The sequence below is a fragment of the Mirounga angustirostris genome, unplaced genomic scaffold (assembly GCF_029215605.1).
Source record: "Mirounga angustirostris isolate CCGP_5_RB_7025 unplaced genomic scaffold, mMirAng1.0.hap1 SCAF_8, whole genome shotgun sequence".
NCBI classification, from domain to species: Eukaryota; Metazoa; Chordata; class Mammalia; order Carnivora; family Phocidae; genus Mirounga; species Mirounga angustirostris.
In genome coordinates, this window is record NW_026991716.1 from 129301236 (window position 1) to 129323637 (window position 22402).

A 22402-nucleotide genomic window follows, 5' to 3' on the forward strand; every position below is an offset into this window, starting at 1 on the left:
TTTTAAGAAGAACCCCGAGTAATTCAGGTGAATCTGGGGAGACAGGTTCAGGTGTCTCAGTTCTATCCATTTAATGTTCAATTTACTGTGTTCACTTAAGCACAGAAGGCTAATAAGACTTACCTCAGAAGATTGCTTTGACCCTTAAGTTAGAATATATACAAAGAACCTAGTCATAATAAGTATTCAAGAATTGTTAGATCGACTTACACTTCCATTAGGCGCTTTGAAGGGATCTTGGTGAGGCAGTGTGGTGTAGTAGAAATAACACGGGCCCTGTAATCAGACAAACCTGGGCTCAAACCCTAGCCCTTATACTTCTTTTCTGTCTGACTTGGGCAAGTTATTTCATCTAAATAAGCCTCAGTTTCTTTATCCTGTCTCACAGTGATATTGTGTACATAAAGTGTTTACATTTATTTATTTATTTTAAAGATTTTATTTATTTATTTGACAGAGAGAGATAGCGAGAGCAGGAACACAGCAGGGGGAGTGGGAGAGGGAGAAGCAGGCTTCCCGCCGAGCAGGGAGCCCGATGCGGGGCTCGATCCCAAGACCCTGGGATCATGACCTGAGCCGAAGGCAGACGCTTAACGACTGAGCCACCCAGGCGCCCCAGGTGTTTACATTTAAATAAGTTGTAGTCATACAATGGAATCCTAAATAGTAGTGAAAACAGATGTCATATGCAGTAACACAGATCAACCTCAAACACATAAAAGAAGTGAACACAGAAGAATACATACAGAATAGTTACACGTAAATAAAGGTGCAAGAGTAGACAAAATGAAAAAAACATTGTTCAGGGTTACAGACATTATGTAGAAAAAGTATAGAGAGAAGTAAAGAACTGATTACAGAGTTCTGAAATAATAGTTACCTCTACGGAGGAGAAAAGGGGAAGCGGTCGTTTAGGGGCTTCAAAAGTACTGATAACTGGTTCTTTTTTTTTTTTTTTAAGATTATTTATTTATTTATTAGAGAGCTTGTGCATGAGCAGGGGGGGAGGGGCAGAGGGAGAGGGAGAAGCAGACTCCCCGCCAAGCAGGGAGCCCGATGCGGGACTCGATCCAGAGACTCCAGGATCATGACCTGAGCCCAAGGCAGTTGCTCAACCAACTGAGCCACCCAGGCGCCCCCTGATAACTGGTTCTTAAGTTGAATGGCAGGTATGGGGTTTCATTTCAAGATTTTTTAAAATGTTATTTGTCTGACATATTTCAAATTAACAAAATTTAAAGAGATTAACTCAAGAATATTAATGATATTTAGAAATAATTGAATCTAACATATTCTTTCATTTTATAAGACTAGGTGTCTAAAGGATTCACTCACATTTATCCAATAGTCAAAACCTGAAACCAGGACTTCTGGCTTTCACCCAGTGATAATACCATCTTATATCTTATTGCATTAATACATCATATTAATATGTACACATTTTATGATTTTACTCACCACTCTGATAGTACTTAGAATCATGTGTCCATCTGAAGCCAGTGCAGAGGCCGAAGTCAGTCAGTTTAATATGACCATCACGATCAATCAAAATATTATCAGGTTTAATATCTCTATGTATAAAACCCATTTTATGAACACTTTCGACTGCACAGGTAAGTTCTGCTATGTAGAATCGTGCCAGGTTTTCTGGAAAGATGCCCATCCTAATTAATAGGCTCATCATATCACCCCCAGGAATATAGTCCATTACAAAGTATAAATTGTCCTTATCTTGGAATGAGTAATATAGACGAACTACCCATTCATTGTCAGCTTCGGCTAGGATATCCCTCTCAGCTTTAACATGAGCAACTTGATTTCGAAGAAGAACATCTTTCTTTCGAAGAGTTTTTGTTGCATACAAAGCCTTAGTATCTACTTTTCTTGCTAGACAGACTTCACCAAATGCTCCTATTCCTAGTGTCTTTATCTTCACAAACATAGACTTGTCCATTTTGGCCCTCTTAAGACGGATGTAATTAGACTCTTTTTGGCAAAGCATCCTTCTCATTTGATCCTGCGCATCTTGAGATAATCCAACCTAGGCAAATAAACTAAAGGTTAAATGAGGAATTATCTTCTATACCAAATATTTAAAAATAGTTTGGAAAAAATTCAGGCATATAAAGGTTAAATGCATAATAATTTTTAATAAAGCATGTTAGAAATCTAGAAAATACTTCAGAGAAAATTAATTATCAAAAGTGCAGCTTAAGGGATAGTTAACAGGATATACAAAGGTGAGTATATATGCAGATTCTGCTGTGGAGAGCAAGAAGACGATACCAACAGTCAGCCTTCAACTGCTTTCTAATGCACCCCCAAAAAAGTTCCCAATGTGCAATAACCAAACATCTGTTAACATGCATCCTCATCTATCTCTCCATGCATATTCATCCCAAATTATGTGATTAGATTGCCTTCATTATATGCTTCTCTTGTGGAATGCCTAGGATTAAAATATTCTATTTTACCTTTCATGAAAAAAACCTCTTCCCATCCAGATCATTTACTCTAAAAAACTGATGTATTAAGAACAAAAGAACGCCTTCTCTAACCAAACCACTCATTAATAGTCCATCTTTCCTTTCATCTTTCTTTTATTTTTCTCAGGCATTAGAGTAAGGGTAGGACTCACAGCCACCACTAATGCAAAATGCAAAGGCTTTGTCCTACCTTATTTAAAAGGGACAACTTGTTTGATTATAAGGTATCTTTTAGACATTTTGGAACATTTCAAAGGATAGTCATGGTGACTTATGAAGATACCAAAACACAGATTAAAAACAAAAGCCAACTTCTGAGTAGACATGGACTACCTGGATTTAGAAGGAAGTTTATTTTTGGCTAGTTCAATAAAGAACTAATTTAAGGGTTTAAACAGAAAAGGAATTAAAGAAGTAGAGTCTAATTCTAGAAATGCAAGCCTAATTAGAATATAGCAACCTCATGCTTCTGTTAGGATGCGCATTTCCATGCAAAATCTTTAAAGAAGGGTGGCATGCCAGACTTAGAACTGTTTCTCTTAAAATCTTACTTGCCTACACAGTAATGGAGGCTACAGAAGTCAGCAAAGCTTCCAACACCATAAAAGTTTAAATCAGCTATTAGTGAAAGTGAAGAGGAAAAAGGAAAAATAAACTAAGAAAATACATACAGATAGACTTTAGTAAGAAATCCTAAGAACTAAAATATGGATAAGTCCTACAGATTATCATGGTATTTCTCATCTAAGAAAGTTCAATTAATAGCAGGAATGACATAACTGTGAAATCAGATTTAGAAAAATTATCTTAAAAGACTGGCTCTCAAGTTATGTGAGAAAGTTTTATCACAAATTTAAGCCTCCTGGATTCTGAGTGATAGATATAAGATTGGGAGTCAACCTCTGAACTGTAAACATGTGACAAAAATATCAACAATGATGGTACCACCATAACAACTAGTGAAGATATATATATGGAATCATAACAGAGATTTATCTAAAATGAGTGAGCACTAATTCTGGTCTCCTTTTTAGTAGTTTAAAAATTTCAGCACATTTTCCAGTACATTATAAAAATAAAATTAGAAGATGAAATAACAGAAGGAACAGGTCTTTGACACTTTCTAATGAGACCAACCAAATGAATAAGCCTGATAAATAAAGCCCAAAAACTACTATAAGTAAAAACAAATGTTTCAAAAGTATATAAAGAGATGGGACCCAGATATTTCTAGCTTATTTTAAAATGTTGTAAGATAATGTGTAAAACCTAGAAAATAACCTTTGCTCCTATTTCCATATAAAGGGATTATGAAACTAAACAGCACACTATAAATTATATTTTTCTTAATTTATTAGAACTTCATTCCAGGAAATTCTGAGTAAATCTTGAAATACTAAAACAAAATGGCATAATCAAAAGTACTTTAATTTACTGACTTTTAAATAACTGATAATATATTTAGGTATAAAAAGAAAGAAAAATACTGGACCAATATTTTAAAATAAACAGTAAGCAAATAGATGATCAAGCATGAAATGGGCATTTTAAAAGGTTTTACCCGCATCATTTCATTCTCTAATTGTTTTTTACGATGTAGACGCTGCTGATGAGATTTGAGTACATTTTCTACATGTTGCTCCATAAAGAATTTAAATGCCTGAGGAGAGTAACTTTGAATACGAGATTCCCTTCGCTCTTCATCTTTCTTGTTTTTCCTAACGGTGATAGGTGAGGTTGTAATCTGTTTCTTTTCTTTATCCCCACTATCAATATTTTCATAACTTTTTTCACTCTCATCTTCCTTGGGCACGCTCGCCTGATCCTCTTTGCTAGATTTACTGATTGATTCGTATGGAGGAACAGATGGGTTTTGGTGTAGCAGATGCTTGGGATAAGGTGGAGGTGGACCTTGATAGGTTGGAGCTTCAGCAACAGGAGGCATAACGGTCATATTTGAAGTGGTGCCCTCAGAAAAAGGACTAGGTTGAACCGTTTGAATTGGCTGTGGTATCCAAGAAGGGTGTGTAGGGGCTAATGCAGTCTGTAGCTCTGGTTTTAATACACGTATACTTTTCACAGGCTGTTGAATAGGAGCTGGTGTAATAGCAGTGACTGTTGTAGCTGAAGGCTGAGAATTAGCAGGATGACTTGTTCTATTTCCTAATGGATTATTAAAGGAATTGGACCTCACTGGTATGTTAGGCTGCCATGTGGGGATTTCATGCCCACTGCTTGGGGACGACTGGGCTGGAGCAGAAGATGACTGAGGCCAAGTTGTCTGCAGTCCAGGTGCATTCATGTTATAAAGTTCCATGTTATGACTGTTTCTGTTTGGCACCATCATAGATTGGGGAAGATTTCCATTTGTATATGATGAAGGAGCAGCAGATGCCCCCGTTTGTAGAGCAGAAGAGCTCTGTCCATTAGCTGGGGCCAGAGGATATGGAGGCGGTGGCTGCCGATTCACAGTGCCAGCAGGGACATTTTGGTGTATTATAAAATCAGTCTGTCCACTACCATTCTGAATTCCAGGTCTTCCTGGTGGAAAGTTAAATTTGTTGGAACTCTGCATGATGATTGGTTGTCTGCCAACAGGAACAGAACTAATGCCTCTCTGACCCTGATTAGGAGGATTCATTGCGGATGTGTTCAGAGGTGGTGGAGGATAGCCCTCCTGCCAGGCTCCAGGTGGAACAGGAGAGATTCTGGAGATTACATATTCCATGTTCCCGGAATAGCGCTTTGTTTGAGAGTTTGGTTCCCATGAGGGGGGAGGTGGAGTTGTACCTCTTGGAGGAGGAGTCTGGCCTCTGGGAGGTGGTGGAGGAGTGACACTCCTTACTTGAGGAGGTGGTGGGGGGTTCACTCTCTGTCCATTGCTAGGGTGAGCTTGAGCAAAAGCCGTTATACCAGAGCCTGACAAAGGTCTTCCTACATCTGTCTGCGAGTTAGGACTTTCAGAACGATAGGCTACACTTTCTCCTAGTGGTGGGCCATGTCTCTGAGGAACTAAGGATTCTTTGGAACCTTTCCAGCTTTGTTTGCGGTTAACTGATTGTTGCACACTCCCTATGGTCATAAAACAGAGAAAAAAAAACACGTTTTTAACCTCTTATTTTTGAAAAATTTAGCTTGGAATTCTGACATAGCTAAATGGTAATTCTCTTTTGAGAATTATAAAAATCAAATTTCAGTTAAGTGGTTTTATGTTACCTTTCAAATTTTTACTTGACTAGGTAATACATTCTCATAGCTCAGAATTCAAGAAGTACAAAAGTATACCCACCTCTGTCCTTTAGCCAACCAACTTCCTTCCTTGAAGGTAATCAGTGTCATCAGTAAGATATATTGGGGATATGCAAGTAAATACACTACCTCCTATGTATACTACTGTGCCTGGCTCTTCTCATTAAAATATTGAAGATTCTATATCAGTATATAAAGTGTTTGCTTACTTTTAAAAAGTTTACCACAGTTTTCACTGTATGGATGTACCCAAATTTAATTTTTTTTAAAGTAGGCTTCACACCCAGCATGGAGCCCAATGTGGGGCCTGAACTCATGACCCTGAGATCAAGACCTGAGTTGAGATCAAAAGTCAGCTGAGCCACGCAGGTGCCTGGATGTACCCAAATTTAATCAGTTTCCTTACTGAAGAATAGTAAGGTTGTTTCTAGTCTTTTGCTGTACAAAAAAAGAAAAGGCAGTGAAAAATTTTGTACAGATACCATTTTTTTTTTAAAGATTTTATTTATTTATTTGACAGAGAGACAGAGAGAGAGAACAAGTAGGCAGAGAGGCAGGCAGAGGGAGAGGGAGAAGCAGGCTCCCCGCCGAGCAGGGAGCCCGATGCGGGGCTCGATCCCAGGACCCTGGGATCATGACCTGAGCTGAAGGCAGCTGCTTAACCAACTGAGCCACCCAGGCGCCCCCAGATACCATTTTTTAAAATATTTTTTTAAATAAAGATTTTATTTGAGAGAGAGAGCATGCGCAGGGGAAGGGGTAGAGGGAGAGGGAGAAGCAGACTCCCCACTGAGGAGGGAGCATGACATGGGGCTCAATCCCAGGACCCTGAGATTATGAGCTGAGCCGAAGGCAGATGCTTAACCGACTAAGCCACCCAGGCGCCCCCAGATATCATTTCATATATGTTAAGTAGATAAATTGTCAGAAGTGGCATTATTAAGCCAAAGGGTGTGTCCATTAATAATTTTAATAGATACAACAACTACTTTTAAATATATTTCAAAGATACCAGGAGACAATTAGCTGAAATAAGATACAGATTTTATAGTTTCTCTTTACTGGAATTTCCAACTATGAAACAGGCAAGAAAATAAATGATACAAAAAAAAAAAAAAAACTGAAGTATTTAAAGTAGTCTGACTACTTGGAAAAAGATCTTTAACACATTTAAAAATACATAAAATGCATTTATATAAAATGCAATACATATAAATAATACATTCCAGATAGAGAATATACAGTAAAGATAATTTACAGATCTAAATACATAAAACATAAAACACTTAGCAAATTCAAAACAAAACACATATGAGGAAAAATTGGTAAATGTTCAGAATGTACAGCTTAACACTGTGTTTCATTGAGGCTGGGTAGCATTCTGGGCCTATGACTTCAGGAAAAGTCATCACTCCAGGCAACCCAAGCAAGTCTTCTGGCCACCAACCTCAGTTTCACCTTCCTCAGATACTCAGCTGAGGCTAAATACAACAGGTCTTCACTCACTAAGCTTTTACCAGTTAAAATATTAGTCTCCGTGAGCCTAGAGTATACTGCCATCTCTGTTCTGCACCTCTCATAAAGCTCTCCGTGCTCTCCCACTTCCCAAACCCTCCCACTATTGCCCCCCAGACGTGCTTGCTCTGTTCTATAACTAACAAATGCTCCTATATCACCGTCTGCTCCAAGCTTTCCCACCAACTCCTTAAAGCTGGTTATCTTCTGCTGACACTAGTTCCTTTTCAGCCCTTTGCAATTAAGGTTTTCTTTAAAAATAAACTGGGCTAGGGGCACCTGGGTGGCTCAGTTGGTTAAAGGTCCGACTCTTGATTTCAGCTCAGATCGTGATCTCAGGGTTGTGAGATCGAGCACCATGTCGGGCTCTGCACCTGGCATGGAGCCTGCTTGAGATTCTCTCTCTGTCCCCCTGCCCCTCCCCACCTCCCTCTCGCTCTCCAAAAATAAATAATTAATTAAAAAATAAATAAACTGGGCTAAAGGTGGGATTCTACCTCTCATTATTCTTTCATACTCTTTTAAAAAAGCCAGCTCTTTGGATGCTCTTTCTATCTGGGAGGCCACATTCATTCCTCTCAATTAATGAACTCTTATTTGCTTGTCCTCATTCACCCATAGTTTTGACATTCAGTCTACCCTAAGCCCTGCCAACATTCTATAACTTCAACATCCACGTGGACAAACCATCCATCACCCTCACCTCAGTTTCTTGACCTCCTCCCTCAACCTCCAATATCACTCCTAAGATCATATTTCTAATTTTGATATTAACCATATCTGCTTTTTTCAAAATCATTTCTTTAAAGTTTATACACTTGGACTACAACTCTCCTTTCATGTTTAACTACCACTACAAACATTTTTCAACTTCACCAAGACCTTCATATCCCTACTTCACTAGTCCTCCACTTTCTTTATGCGACACTGCGGCTAATTTAATTCCATGGTCCAGTAGTTCTTTCTCCCCTCTGTATTCCTTTTCTCCTCCCCTCACTTCTATTCATTCATTAAATTTTTATTGAGCATCTACACCATCCAAGTACAGTGGTGAACAAATATCCATGGCCCCATGGAACCTCCATTCTTGGGGGAGAAGACTGACAATAAACAAGTAAATAAATAAGGTAACATCTGGGTATGATAAATCCTAGAAGGAACCATAAATGGTGTCAAAATGGTAGAGAGTAAAAGGGAGATAGAAAGGGATGAGATTCAGCAGTCAGAAAAGGCTCCACCAAGGAGATGACATATGATCTAAGACTAGGCAAAGGTCCTGAAGGGGGAGCTTGGTATTTTCCAAGAACAAAAAGAAATTCAGCATGGCTGGAGAGCAGTAAATGAGGGAAAGTGGGGTACTGGAGGAAGTCTGACAGCAGCAAAGCCATCAAGAGGAGTCTGGAAGGAATGAAAAGCCCCTAACAGCAGAGCAGGAATATGCCTTGATTAAGGATTTAAATCACCCTTTCAGCAATATTCTGTCCTCCCTTTATCTATCTTATTTTGTACTTGTTTAGTAGAACTCTAGTCACAGATGATTCCAGCTATCTAACTTTTTTTTCATGCCTGCTAGAAAAGGTGATGTAAAGTGCAGATTGATTCCACCATAAATTCAATGATCAGCATCATCAAATGGCTTTAGCACTGCCAGGAAATCCTGTTTCTTTTGGTCTCCACTACAACTCTCTAGTCCTGGGTCTCCTCAAATTGCCTGTCCCATTCCTCACACACCACTCTCAGCAGATGACCTGATTTTCCACTTTGGAGAAAACTGAAGGCATCAGAAAGGAACTCCCTTATCTTCCCCACATAACCTGGGCCTGTTAGTTCCTGTTAGAGCAAAATGGTTGATTCCTCTTCCTCTATAAGGCTAATAGTCTGTCATCCTATGCTTTGGATCCTTTCTTTTCCTGGCTTCTCAGGAACCTTACTTGATCCTTTTCTCTTGAGTATTTAATTTCTTTATCTTAACTGGAGTTTTGCAATTATCTTTTAAACATGCCTAACTCTTTACTATTAAAACAAACAAACAAGGCTCTCCCTCCATTTTCATCTGGAGCACTACCTCAAAATGTTGCTACTAGTCCACTAGAAGTATGGAAGTGGAGAACAAAAACTTAGAAACCTTTACAGAAATCTAACAGTGAAATTTCATGTCTGTTAAATATAATAATAAACTATTTGTACTTATATATGTCATTTTAAATTTATATTTTGGAATAATTCATCATTATTATATTTTATAAAATTAGGGCCCACCCTAAGTGACCTTATTTAACCTTAGCTGCCTTCTTAAAGACCCTGTCTACAAATATAGTCAAATTTTGAGGTACTAGGAGTTAGGACTTCCTGAATTTGGAGGAGGGAGGACACAGTTCAGCCCATGACACATGGGGTAATTTGTTTCTGTTCAGTCATGGGAGCATAATTCAGAATGGAATGGGTTGAGGAATAAATTGATGTGAGGTAAAGAATTCATGTATAAAAAAAAAGAATTATGTATAAACAACACTTTGAGAAGTTTTTCTATGAGGGTACAGTGAGGACATTAGCAAGTGTATGCTTCTTACACAGTGAAGATCTTTTTATTTTTTAAATTTCCAATTCATTACAGATTAATAATTTTATAAAAAACACTCTTGGCTTTCAAGACACTTTTTTTTTCCCTTCCTCTTCAGCTAATTCTTCTGTCTTTGCAGGCTTATCCTCTCCTGCCAGCTACTAAGTAATAGGCTTGGTTCTAGGCCATCTTGTCATTTTTGTCTACATAATCTCCCTTAATGACCTATTTCATATACAGGGCTAATTGTACATATATCCATCCAGCTCCCTACCTGACATCTTCACTTGGGTAACTCAATGAACCTAACTCAACCTGAGGTAAAAAACCAGACTTACGATCTTTTTCCATCAAATCCTGTTCTCTCTTAGCATTCACTTTTATAGTGTGGGGTATCGCCATACTGAATCTATATTTCTGCACCAGAAGCATAGGAATCATTCCTCTCCATTATCACCCCTTGTATGTAATTTATCACCGGGTCCTTGTCAACTTTACCCTCTCATCTCTCTTAATTCATTCACTTTTCTCCACTGCCCTCTTCCAGTCTAAATAACCCTTGTTTCCTGGGAACTACCGTATCTCTTATCCAGTCTATTCCAATACCCAACCCCCAATCCATTCTTATCCACTGCAGCCATCTTTTTGAAACACAAATCTAATCATATCATTACACTGCCTGAAGTTTCCCTAACTTCCTGCTGCTCTTAGGATAAGATCAACACACAGTCCTGCATAGTCAGGCCCTATGTATTTCTCTAGTCCTATTGCATACTCTTGTTTTCAGTTCTTCCAGTGTAGCATCAAAACCTGCCAAACAGGCCATGCATAGGGACACTGTTCCTCACTAAACATTTCCCATTAACCTTAGTCTTTCTTCAGCTATCAGCTCTACTATCAGTTTCACAGGAAGGTTTTCTCTGATCTCCTTAAGTCAAAAAACCCTTTATGATATGAGTCTACAGTACCGTATAACTCACCCCACTTCATTCACATGTATGTAGCTGTTATCCTATGTGTATTTATTTGTGAGAGGGTTTGATCTCCCTTACCAGAATGTCAGCTCTACAAAATGGCAAGAACTTTATACCCAATGCTGAGCAAAGGGCCTGAAACAGTGGTGAACAATAAAATTTTGCTGAATGAAAAGAATGAATAAATAAGGCCTCTTATAAATCAATAAAAAAGGATGAACACAAAATTAACAAAGAATAAAAATGCCAATTAAAAAATAACCAATAAATAAATAAGTAAATAAAAATAATTGATAACCAAATGTTTAATACCAGTGATCAAAGAAATGTGAATATAAAACAAGACAGTAATTCCACAGCCATTAAATATATAAAAATCATAATACCTAGGATTTATAAATATAGGCATTCTTATATTAAACTGATCAGGAGAATATAAGTTGGGAATACCTTTCTAGACAGCAATATCTAAGAAAAACCTTAAATTTTTGCAAGACTGAAAATTTTCTTCACAAAATCATCAGGAATGTACAAGATTTAGGTACAAAAGGATTTACTGCAATGCTGTCTATAATGGCAAAAAAGAGAAACAAGGCAAATGTCAGAGAGACTGGTTACATAAGCTATGTGATAAGTCTAACAAAATGTAGTTACTAAAATTAATTTGTAGACCATTTAATAACAAGGAAAGTTATGCACAGTATATTAAGTGAATCAAGTAGGTTTTAGTATGACCCCATTTTTTTGCTTAATCAGTAAGAATCAAAATACACATGTAAACCCACTCAGGTTTTCCACAGGAAAGAAGACTGAGAAACAAAACACACCAAAACCTTGTAGGTATTTATAGTGATGTCTTCTTTTTCCTTACTTACTTTCTAAATATTCTGTGATGAACACCTTTCACTCTTATAATAAAACAAGATTATAAAAAGAAAAAAAAGAATAGTTTGAATATGGTATCTGTGGTAAAAAAAGAAATATTTCAGCTTCAGTATAACCAATCAAGTAGTTTTCAACCTCAGCGGCCGCTTATCGAATTACTTATGAAACCTTAAGGGCCCCATCCTCAAATTCATTTTGGTATAACACTATCATGCTATTACCTTGACTAGACTTTCACTTACTGCGATGCTCTTAACAATTTCTAAGACTAAAGAGTTGACGTAGATAAATATTTTAAAACAATACTATAAGAAACAAGAAAAAAATGTCTGATTGATCACCTGGTTTCAAGCTGGCATTGACAGGTCTGGCAGCTGCTGCGGCCATCTGTTCTCGGCGAGGATCTTGGTAACTCATTTTACTAATGAATTCAATTGCTGCCTCTATACTTCTGTTATTAGTTTTCTGAAGAGCTTGTATAACCATATCCTGATATGAAGTTTAAAAAAAAGAAACAAAGCTTAAACTTTATAATTAAGAGAGAAAGAGCACTATGAGCTTCACTAGAGAAATTCATAATTATGAAGCACAGGGCCCCAAACAATAATATTAATGTCCTGTTTGTAAAACTTCTATAAACATCCATATAATCTCAAAGTAAAAAAGAAAACAAACGCTCAAATTCCTCAAATGTTTCTTTAATATTTTCACCTTTATGTAACGTATCACTTTTTTCTTATAGGATTAGCTTCTGGGGACAATCATAACAACAGAACTCTGATTATTTCTCATTCTTTATTTCATCTTTATTTGTTTGTATAAGGAGACTATCAGATTCTTAAAAAGGTATCAATCAAAATACTGGAAACCACTCTTTTGTATCATTAAAACATTTTAGTAAAGCACCTTTGTCACTGGGTTTACTAAAAAAGCTATGTAGTTCTGATTTCTATCAGATTTCTATCTAAAAGAGCTATGTAGTTCTGATTTCTATCCTCTTAGAGCTTACATTTTCAGAGAACCTTATTTACAAGGACATAAATCTAGGACAAATGGTATAAGAAAAACACTTACAGTGTATATGATTATGTGATGATGACTTTAGGAGGCTACATGGTATGATGAAAAAGCAGAGTCTGGAATCAAACAGAAGTGAGTTTGAGTTCCATTACTATGCTTTTGTTTTTTATGCTTAGAAGCAAAAATACACTCCAGTGATTGCAGATTTATTTACTTTAGAACTGTGTGAACTCTGGCAGATTATTTAACATTTTAGAGCTTAATTTCTTCATCTGCAATACACTTACAGAATTGATGTGAGGCCTAAATAAGAAAACATGTAAAAGCACGTAAGTACAGTGCCTGGAGATTAGATGTGGGTTGTCCTCCTGCTCTGCTCCTTGCCCTTTAAGTGTAAACATAAATCATACACTAACATACAGAACGCATACCGATAGGCTTTTTTCAAGAGAGAAGCAGCTATTTACTTGCCCTAGAGGAGCTAGTATTTCAAACAGTATTTTTAAATGGGAATGGAATAGTAAGACCAGTGGGTGAACAGGCTACTGACAGATGATCCTCCTAAAGAAATGACTAGGGTGAGACCAACCACAAAAAAAAAAGGTTGTGGCAGGGGCACCTGGGTGGCTCAGTTGGTTGAGCATCTGCCTCCGGCTCAGGTTATGATCCCAGGGTCCTGGGATCAAGCCCTGCGTTGGCAGGTTCCCTGCTCAGCAAGGAGTCTTTCTCCCTCTACCCCTCCCCTCTGCTCGTGCTCTCTCGCTCTCTCAAATAAACAGAATCTTAAAAAAAAAAAAAAAAAGGTTGTGGCAGAGACTTGCTGCCTATTCAAGATTCATTCTCCCTTTCCTAGAAAAAGTTACTGATTTTGTTGGAAGAATCCTTCCTTATAGCTACAGTGGCCACATGACAATTCTGGCAATGAAAGAAAAGCAAGGGTTTCTGGAAAAATGTTGCTATCCCTGCTTTAGGTACGAGTACTTCCTGTATCCTGTTTCCTAGACGACAGATCTCACATCTGTGCTACAGCATGATGCCACAAAGAAGGAACATTCAAGAAATTCATAAGAGTCCTAGGTTCTCACATCTTTAAGAGTGGACCAATACTAGCTATATAAACTGAGTCATCATTTTGTTTAGAGCATTATTATTTGGATTTTTGTTAAAAGCAACCAAACTCAATCCTTAACTGATAAAAAAGTACAGTGTGATCACATTTTACGCCAATCAGATTTCCGCAAGTTTGTAGTGAGATACAAAGGAATTAATTAAGTCTCACTTTGTGTGCAAATTTAAAATAATTCAGGGGCACCTGGGTGGCTCCGTCGTTAAGCGTCTGCCTTCGGCTCAGGTCATGATCCCAGGGTCCTGGGATTGAGCCGTGCATCAGGCTCCCTGCTCAGCGGGAAGCCTGCTTCTCCCTCTCCCACTCCCCATTTGTGTTCCTACTCTTGCTCTCTCTCTGTCAAATAAATAAATAAAATCTTTAAAAATAAATGAATGAATGAATGAAATAAAATAATTCAAATCACTCCAAATTAAAATTCAACAGGGAGGGCTTAACTTCAAAACTGGTTAAGCCAAATGAACTGTATTGATGCTACTTTCACACAGCAGTGTCATCTCACTTGGTAAGAAAACTGGCACCCACCATCCTTTTTCAATATTGTGGGAACGATTTTTTTTTTTAAAGATTTTATTTATTTATTTGAGAGAGAAAGAATGAGAGAGAGAGGGCATGAGAGGGAGGAGGATCAGAGGGAGAAGCAGACTCCCCTCCGAGCAAGGACTCCAGGATCATGACCTGAGCCGAAGGCAGTCACTTAACCAACTGAGCCACCCAGGCGCCCCATGGGAACGATATTTTTGTTAAATGCACTAGAATTTCAGCTGGTGACTAATATGCTGCCTTTTATTTTTGAATATTATTGCTGTTATGTTAAACTGTTTCTGGCATCTGTTAATAATATCGACCAAAGTTCTGTAGGTGGGGGTGTTGGTGCCAGTGTGAAAAAGAGCACCCTTAAATCAGTAACTTTGGAATCGAAGTCTTATGTGATAAGAAAACATCATGTCCACATTACTATGGTTTTTTCCATGCTTAGCAGCAAAAATACACTCATTGATTGTAGACTTATGTGCCCCAAGAACCCATCAATTCCGTTTATCATTTATTCCTACAAAGAAACTAATCTTGAAATACTTGATTTCAAGTACTGATACTTAATTGATACTTAATTTTTACAGGCTACTAGAAACATTCTCAAAAAACTGCACTGCCTTGAACCTGACATAGCTAAAGGAATAAATAGGGTTTATGAAACGATAAAATAATGAAGTGAAGACTAGATAAAAATTTTATTTTTAAAAAAAATTTTTAAAGATCTATTTATTTGAGAGTGAGTGAGCAAGCAAACAAGTGGGGGGGGGGGGGGAGCAGAGGGAGAGGGAGAGAGAAACCCAAGCAGGCTCAACAGAGTGCAGAACCCAACAAGGGCTTGATCTCACCACCCTGACATTGTGACCTGAGCCAAAGCCAAGAGTTAGACACTTAACCAAATGCACCACCCAGACGCTCCTGGATAAAAATTTTAAAGTACCAAGTTAGGATTTTAAACAAATTCTGCAATATAATGAGAAGCTATCAGAATGAGTGATTCAAGGAGACAGAAGTAAATATTGCCATATGCTTTATATCACCGTGGGGATAAATAATACCCTAACTTCTTTATTTGGACAAATGAGAATTGATAAATGTCTAAATGCTTTTAGGAAAGCAACCTTGCTTAAGGGGTTATTAATGTCATAAGGTGACAACTGTGAAATGTGTGATTGTAATAAAGCTAACGTATCTTTGTAATGAGAAGCAATTATTATTATTTCCAAGAGATAAAGAATAGGGCATTGACCTAAGTGAAGTAAGTCAGAGAAAGACTAATACCATATGATTTCACTTACATGTGGAATCTAAGAAACAAATGAACATACAAACAAACAAAAAAACCATACTCAAATACAGAGAAAAAACTGTTGGTTGCTAGTAGGGAGGTGGCTTGGGGGATGAGCAAAATAGATAAAGAGTATTGAGAGTACAAAGTTCCAGTTATAAGTAAGTCATGAAGATGGAAAGTATAGTACACAATATACTCAGTAATATTGTAATAACATTGTATGGTGACAGATGTTGACTACACTTATGGTGGTGAGCACTGTGTAATGTAGAGCTGTCTACAGAACCGTGGAATCAACATGTTACATACCTGAAACTAATGTAACATCATATGCCAATTATGCTTAAAAATAAAAACAACAGAGCACTGACTAATGCTTAGATTTCTTAAAACTGTCTACATTACAAAGAATTTTTAAGTACCTTAAAGGAATAGACCATGTTTGGTGTATGACTCACTACAGGGATCAAAGGGTTCACACATAGTAAGAGCTCCAGAAATACGTATCTATTGAGGTGACTTACCTGACATAACATAACACCACTTAAGGGCCTTTACAGCCATGTGATTTTTTTAAACTCTCTTTCCCTAGCAATATATAATGGGAACAAATAAGGTCAATGACTCATTCCTTTTTTTTTTTTTTTTTTTAAGATTTCATTTATTTATTTGAGAGAGAGCATGAGAGAGTATGAGCGGAGGGGAGGGGAGAAGGGGCCTGCAGGGCTCGATGCAGGGTTGGATCCCAGAACCCTGGGATCATGACCTGAGCTGAAGGCAGACGCTTAACAGACTGAGCCATCCAGGTACCATGATTCATTCCTTTCATTTTTCTTTGCCTTCTGGCTAAGAGATTAGGAAGAAAGTACTCTGGAGAAACTCCATGTTAAGCCATTTCCTTAATCCTCCAACTACTAACCAGGAAAACATCACAGGTCCTCTCCTCTTTTCTCTCTCGATATTTTCAGGTGCAAATCCAATTATTTTTAGAACACTTAACATAAAAATGATAGGAAATAATGTTAGTCAAATGGATGAACAGGGTACACCAGAAAAGACTCATCTTTTTTCTCTATAGTTTGGTTGAAATCTTCCTTTTCAAATCCTCTACTATAATGCATACTTAAGTTCTGAATTTTAACTGTAGAGATCTCTGAGAATGTGGTCACCAAATTATTAATGATAATGAAAGAATTTTAAAGGTAATTATGTAGTAGAGCTAAAGATAATTTCCAGTGTTTTCTTTACACTTTTTAATTTTTAACAGGAAATAGGTATTTTTATAAGCACAAAAAGTTACTATAATTTCGAAGGAAAACTTAATTAACACTTGCTCATTCACATTTAGTTACATTTTCCATGGCAATTTGTATCCAAAATGATCTCTGCCACCTAAAATATTCACAGAAAGTATGTTATCATGGAAAATAAATTTTATAATCTAAACATTAGATTACAGACCTAAACATATATGATTATAAATATATATATGTGCAATGAAAAACATTCAATGTGAATTTTAAAGGTAAATATTAAAGATTTGGCATAACCAACATGAACTAAAATTTCATTACAATAAAACTTCAAAATTCTAGCAGACTGAGCAACATGTAAATTTTTCGTTTTCGTGAATTTGAGATTTAGACCTGAGAATGATGTGAACATAGCTGCTTAATGAAATCTTGATTTAAAAAAAAAAAATGAAATCCTGATTCTACTTCTTTCTCTGTAGTATGAACTTAAACTTCATAAACTGTCATTTTCACACAGCCACTTGGCTCCCCAGAGCTCCTATAGCAGAGACCTCCCTCCCTACCTACTCTGTCCTCCCCTGTAGCTTTCTTCAACTGCACTTCCATCTGACTTCATGACTTGACCTTTTAAATCCCAGAAACCACAGAGAAAACTAAAGAAATAATTATTTTGTTTTACTAATTAATGGAATTGTAAACAACATTCTTTGCTGATTAGAATATACAAATTTGTATACACAGTTAAATTCTCTCAATGGAAACATTTGGGTAGGAGATTATCAAAATAGTCTTATGTAGTGTAAGTAAGAAAAATCCCTTCTTTTGTCTTTCAAAATTCCTACCTCATCAAATCCAGCAGCTTGCAAGTCTTGAAGCATTTGTGGATTAACTTCTGAAGTACTCCGACTTGTTTCATTTGCAAATGGTTGTAGAGAGTTTCGAATTTCCAGCAAGGCTTTATGATGCGTCCCAAATTTGGGTGGATTTCTGACTTGTCGAGGATCTTCAGCTGACATTTTATTCATGTTATGCTCAGCCTTAGCAGCATCTGATGGTTTGGATAAATTCCTAAGGGATTCCCGAATTTCTTGCAACATCTGCCGGCTACTGCCAGTGTAGTTACTGGCAGGAAAGGTCTTAGGCCTCATTTGTCTATATCCTTCTGGCTTTTCACTCCTCTTCATGAAAACATCTATATTTATAACCCACACAAAGGATTTCTTTAAGACCTACTTGATAGATCCAGAACTTTCTCTTGAGCAAAACTGAAAAAGATCCTTTGCAGAAGTCCCCAGGAATGATGAAATTCTTTACAATCTAAATAATTAACCCTATAAAAGAAAAAAAAAAGCCATAAAGTGATTAACTGATAAAGTAGTACCATGTGTTTGAGGGAAAACAGAGTAGAGACCTGGGTTATAGTTCTGGCTCCATTAAGGATTACTGTACAGGGGGCGCCTGGGTGGCTCAGTCGTTAAGCATCTGCCTTTGGCTCAGGTCATGATCCCGGGGTCCTGTTCTGTGGGAAACCTCCTCCCTCTCCCACTCCCCCTGCTTGTGTTCCCTCTCTCGCTGTGTCTCTCTCTGTCAAACAAATAAATAAAATCTTAAAAAAAAAAGCGGGGGGGCGCCTGGGTGGCTCAGTCGTTAAGTGTCTGCCTTCGGCTTAGGTCATGATCCCAGGGTCCTGGGATCGAGTCCCACATCGGGCTCCCTGCTCTGCAGGGAGCCTGCTTCTCCCCCCCCCCTCCCCCTGCTTGGTGTTCCCTCTCTCATTGTGTCTCTCTCTGTCAAATAAATAAATAAAATCTTTAAAAAAAAAAAATTAAAAAAAAAAAAGATTACTGTACAGCCAGGAAAAGTTAGTTAACCTCTCTGTGCCTATTTCCTAATCTATAAAATTACATCAAGTACTGGTTATGATAAAATATAATTTTAAGAGTGCTTAGTAAACTGGGGTGCCTCGCTGGCTCAAAGACCATGCAACTCTTGATCTTAGGGTCATGAGTTCAAGCCCCATGTTGGGTGTAGAGATTACTTAAATAAATTAAAAACTTAAAGAAAAAAAGGAGTGCTTAGTAAGCATATAAAGTATATACAGATAGAAGGATTACCAAGTGAATGATACAATGGACAGCTCTCATTAACTTCACCTTGCAGTTCCAATTCTAGATTTTAAAATTGGACTTTGGGGCGCCTGGGTGGCACAGTCGGTTAAGTGTTTGACTCTTGGTTTCAGACTCAGGTCATGATCTCAGGGTTGTGAGATCGAGCCCTGTGTTGGGATCCATGCTCAGCACAGGGTTCTGCTTGAGATTCTCTCTCTCCCTCTGCCCCTCCCACTCATGCTCTCTCTAAATAAATAAATCTTAAAATAAAATAAAATTAGACTTCAAGTATAAGATTTCTTTAGAAGAAACAGTACTGTTGCTTTAGAATGGTTTTTAAACCACTAGTCCAGAAGGTACCTTTATGCTTCAAAAAACAGATGCTTGAGCTTATTTCACCAACTGTGGACTAGGACTCTAAGTTTATTAATGACAGGACAGGGAAAGGATGTCTGTGGACAACTTGTCTTATGCCTCACTTAATGCATGAATGTCTTTTAAAACACACTAGAATTTGCAATGATGTGGATGGAACTAGAGGGTATTATGCTAAGCGAAATAGAGAAAGACAATTATATGATCTCACTGATATGCAGAATTTAAGAAACAAAACAGAGGATCACAGGGGAAGAGAGGAAAAAATAAAACAAGATGAAACCAGAGAGGGGGGCACCTGGGTGGCTCAGTCCTTAGGTGTCTGCCTTCGGCTTAGGTCATGATCCCAGGGTCCTGGGATTGAGCCCCACATCGGGCTCCCTGCTCGGCAGGAAGCCTGCTTCTCCCTCTCCCACTCCCCCGGCTTGTGTTCCCTCTCTCGCTGTCTCTGTCAAATAAATAAATAAATAAATAAATAATCTTAAAAAAAATAAACAAACAAACAAAAAAGAAACCAGAGAGGGAGACAAACCATAAGGGACTCTCAATCATAGGAAACAAACTGAGGGTTGCTAGAGGGGATGGAGGTAGTGTGGGATGTGGTAACTGGGTGACGGACATTAAGGAGGGCATATGATGTAATGAGCATTGGGTATTATATAAGACTGATGAATCACAGACCTGTACCTCTGAAATCAATAATACATATGTTAATTAATTGAATTTAAATTAAAAAAAATAAACTGGGAAAAAAAAACATACTAGAAGAACAGTCACCTAAAGTCTACTTAAATATCCTCACTGATAGGGAAATCACTAATGCAAGAAAGCCATTCTACTTGTGACCTGCAGCAAGTGTTAAAGATGTTTTCTTTCCATGGAGCATCGTGAAATCCCACTCAGTACATGTTGAGAGGCTTTTATGGGCTGGTAATAAATAATTTTGCCTACATCCTTATTTAACTATCCTAACAGCCCTGTGAAGAAGGTTTACTATCTCTGCTTTGTACATGAGGAAACAGGTTCAGAGAGTTTGGGAAAAACAGATTGTAAGTGGTACCACTGGGATGTGAAACATTGCTAATTATCATCTACTAGGAGCCTATTTCTATTATATTTTTTTAAGTAATCTCTACACCAATGTGGAGCTCGAACTTACAACCCCTACATCATGAGTCACAAGCTCAGGGCGCCTGGGTGGCTCAGTCGGTTAAGTCTCTGACTCTTGATTTCGGCTCACATCATTATCTCTCAGAGTCGTGAGATTGAGCCCTGTGTTCAGCTCTGCGCTGGGCATGGAGCCTGCTCGGGATTCTCTCTCTCTCCCTCCGTCCCTCTCCCAGCACGCACATGCTCTCTCTTCCTCTCTAAAAAAAAAAAAAAAGATCGACTGAGCCAGCTAGGTGCCCCATTTCTATTCTTATAAATGTAATCATCATTCATGTTACATAAAAAGGTCTACAGGCAAATATAAATACATCCTCCTAGTCATTTAGGTCTCAGCCTTATGTTACCTCCTCAATAGCTCTCAATGACTGGTCACCTAATTACCCTGTTTTACTTTCTTAATAGTACTTATTACTATCTAAAATTATCATAATTGTTTAGTTGTTAATTGTCAATCTTCCCTCACTGACATAAAAGCTCCATGAGAACAGAAGACGTTATTTGTCTCATAACCACTGTCTGTTCAATGCTATCAGAGGCTGACACATAGTGAGCCCTCAATAAATGTATATGTTGACAAATGAAATACACGTGTCTCCTAAACAACCCCAGTTCCTTTAAAGATTTATTTATTTGAGAGACAGAGCAAGCATGATTTGGGGAGGGGCAGAGGGAGGGAGATAGGAAGAGAATCTGAAGCAGTCTCCCCACTGAGCATGGAGCCCTACTGGGGGTGGGGGGCTTGATCTCATAACCCTGAGACCATGACCTGAGCCAAACAGAAGAGTTAGATGCTTAACTGACTGAGTCACCCAGGTACCTCTAAATGTTCCTAATTCTAGCCATACTCTTCTGGATAATGCTCTAGTTTGTCAAAATCCTAGAGGTGCCAGAAAGTAATGGAAAAACAAAAAAATTATTCAAGTACCTGTTCTGTTAATTTTAGCAATGTGAACTTAGGTATTTATTTCTCTCAAAAACTGTCTCCTGAGGCATAAAATGGTTGGAATAACAAGGTTTACCTTAAGGCTTGAATAAGGATTATGAGGAACAGTGCAATACAACTAAAGGAACACAAGGGTTCGAAGATGAAGGATGCTCCTTGCAACACCATTTATAACGGCAAAACATGATTATCAGTCTAGATGCTCATCAGTAATTGAGCAACTGACAGTACATCTGTATGTGATGAAGCAGATGTTAAAAAGAATGATGCGGGGCTCCTGGGTGGCTCAGTTGGTTAAGCGACTGCCTTCGGCTCAGGTCATGATCCTGGAGTCCCGGGATCGAGTCCCGGGATTGAGTCCCGCATCGGGCTCCCTGCTCGGCAGGGAGTCTGCTTCTCCCTCTGACCCTCCTCCCTTTCATGCTCTCTGTCTCTCATTCTCTCTGTCTCAAATAAATAAATAAAAATCTTAAAAAAAAAAAAAAGAATGATGCAATTCTATCTAAATGTACTGACAAGAATAGATACCAATAACACATTCTTTTTTTTTCTTTTTTTATAGATTTTATTTATTTACTTGACAGAGGGAGAGAGAACACAAGCATGGGGAGCAGCAGAGGGAGAGGGAGAAGCAGGCTCTGCGCTGAGTAGGGAGTTCGATGGGGGGCTCAATTACAGGACCCCGGGATCATGACCTGAGCCGGAGGCAGACACTTAACCAACTGAGTCACCCAGGTACCCCCTCATAACACATTCTTAAGCAAAAAGGGCAAGTTTCAAAATGCTACAGATAAAATAAAGCCATTTTCTATTTTAAAATTAGATTATTATTATGGTTGTATAGCTCTGGAAATGAACCCTGAACAACCACTGAATTGTATACTTTAAATGAGTAAATTTTATGGTATATAAA

The 22402-nt window shown here is 37.9% G+C and overlaps 1 protein-coding gene across 4 annotated transcripts in view; it reads right to left on the reverse strand.

Moving 5' to 3' along the window:
* Positions 1-22402, reverse strand: part of LATS1 (large tumor suppressor kinase 1) — a 51691-nt gene that overhangs the window by 11615 nt on the left and 17674 nt on the right. For 2 of the 4 annotated variants that reach the window (XM_045865731.3, XM_064598211.1), the window contains 4 exons: positions 17736-18224; positions 12011-12158; positions 4048-5558; positions 1459-2041 (listed from right to left, as the gene is read on the reverse strand). In XM_045865731.3, coding sequence (XP_045721687.1) covers positions 1459-2041; positions 4048-5558; positions 12011-12158; positions 17736-18077 — 2584 coding nt within the window. In that variant the 5' untranslated portion in view covers positions 18078-18224. Of the gene's footprint in view, positions 1-1458; positions 2042-4047; positions 5559-12010; positions 12159-17735; positions 18225-19674; positions 19817-20616; positions 20744-22402 lie in introns of those variants that run through there. The other 2 variants (XM_054505598.2, XM_045865734.3) reach the window with 2 other exon arrangements.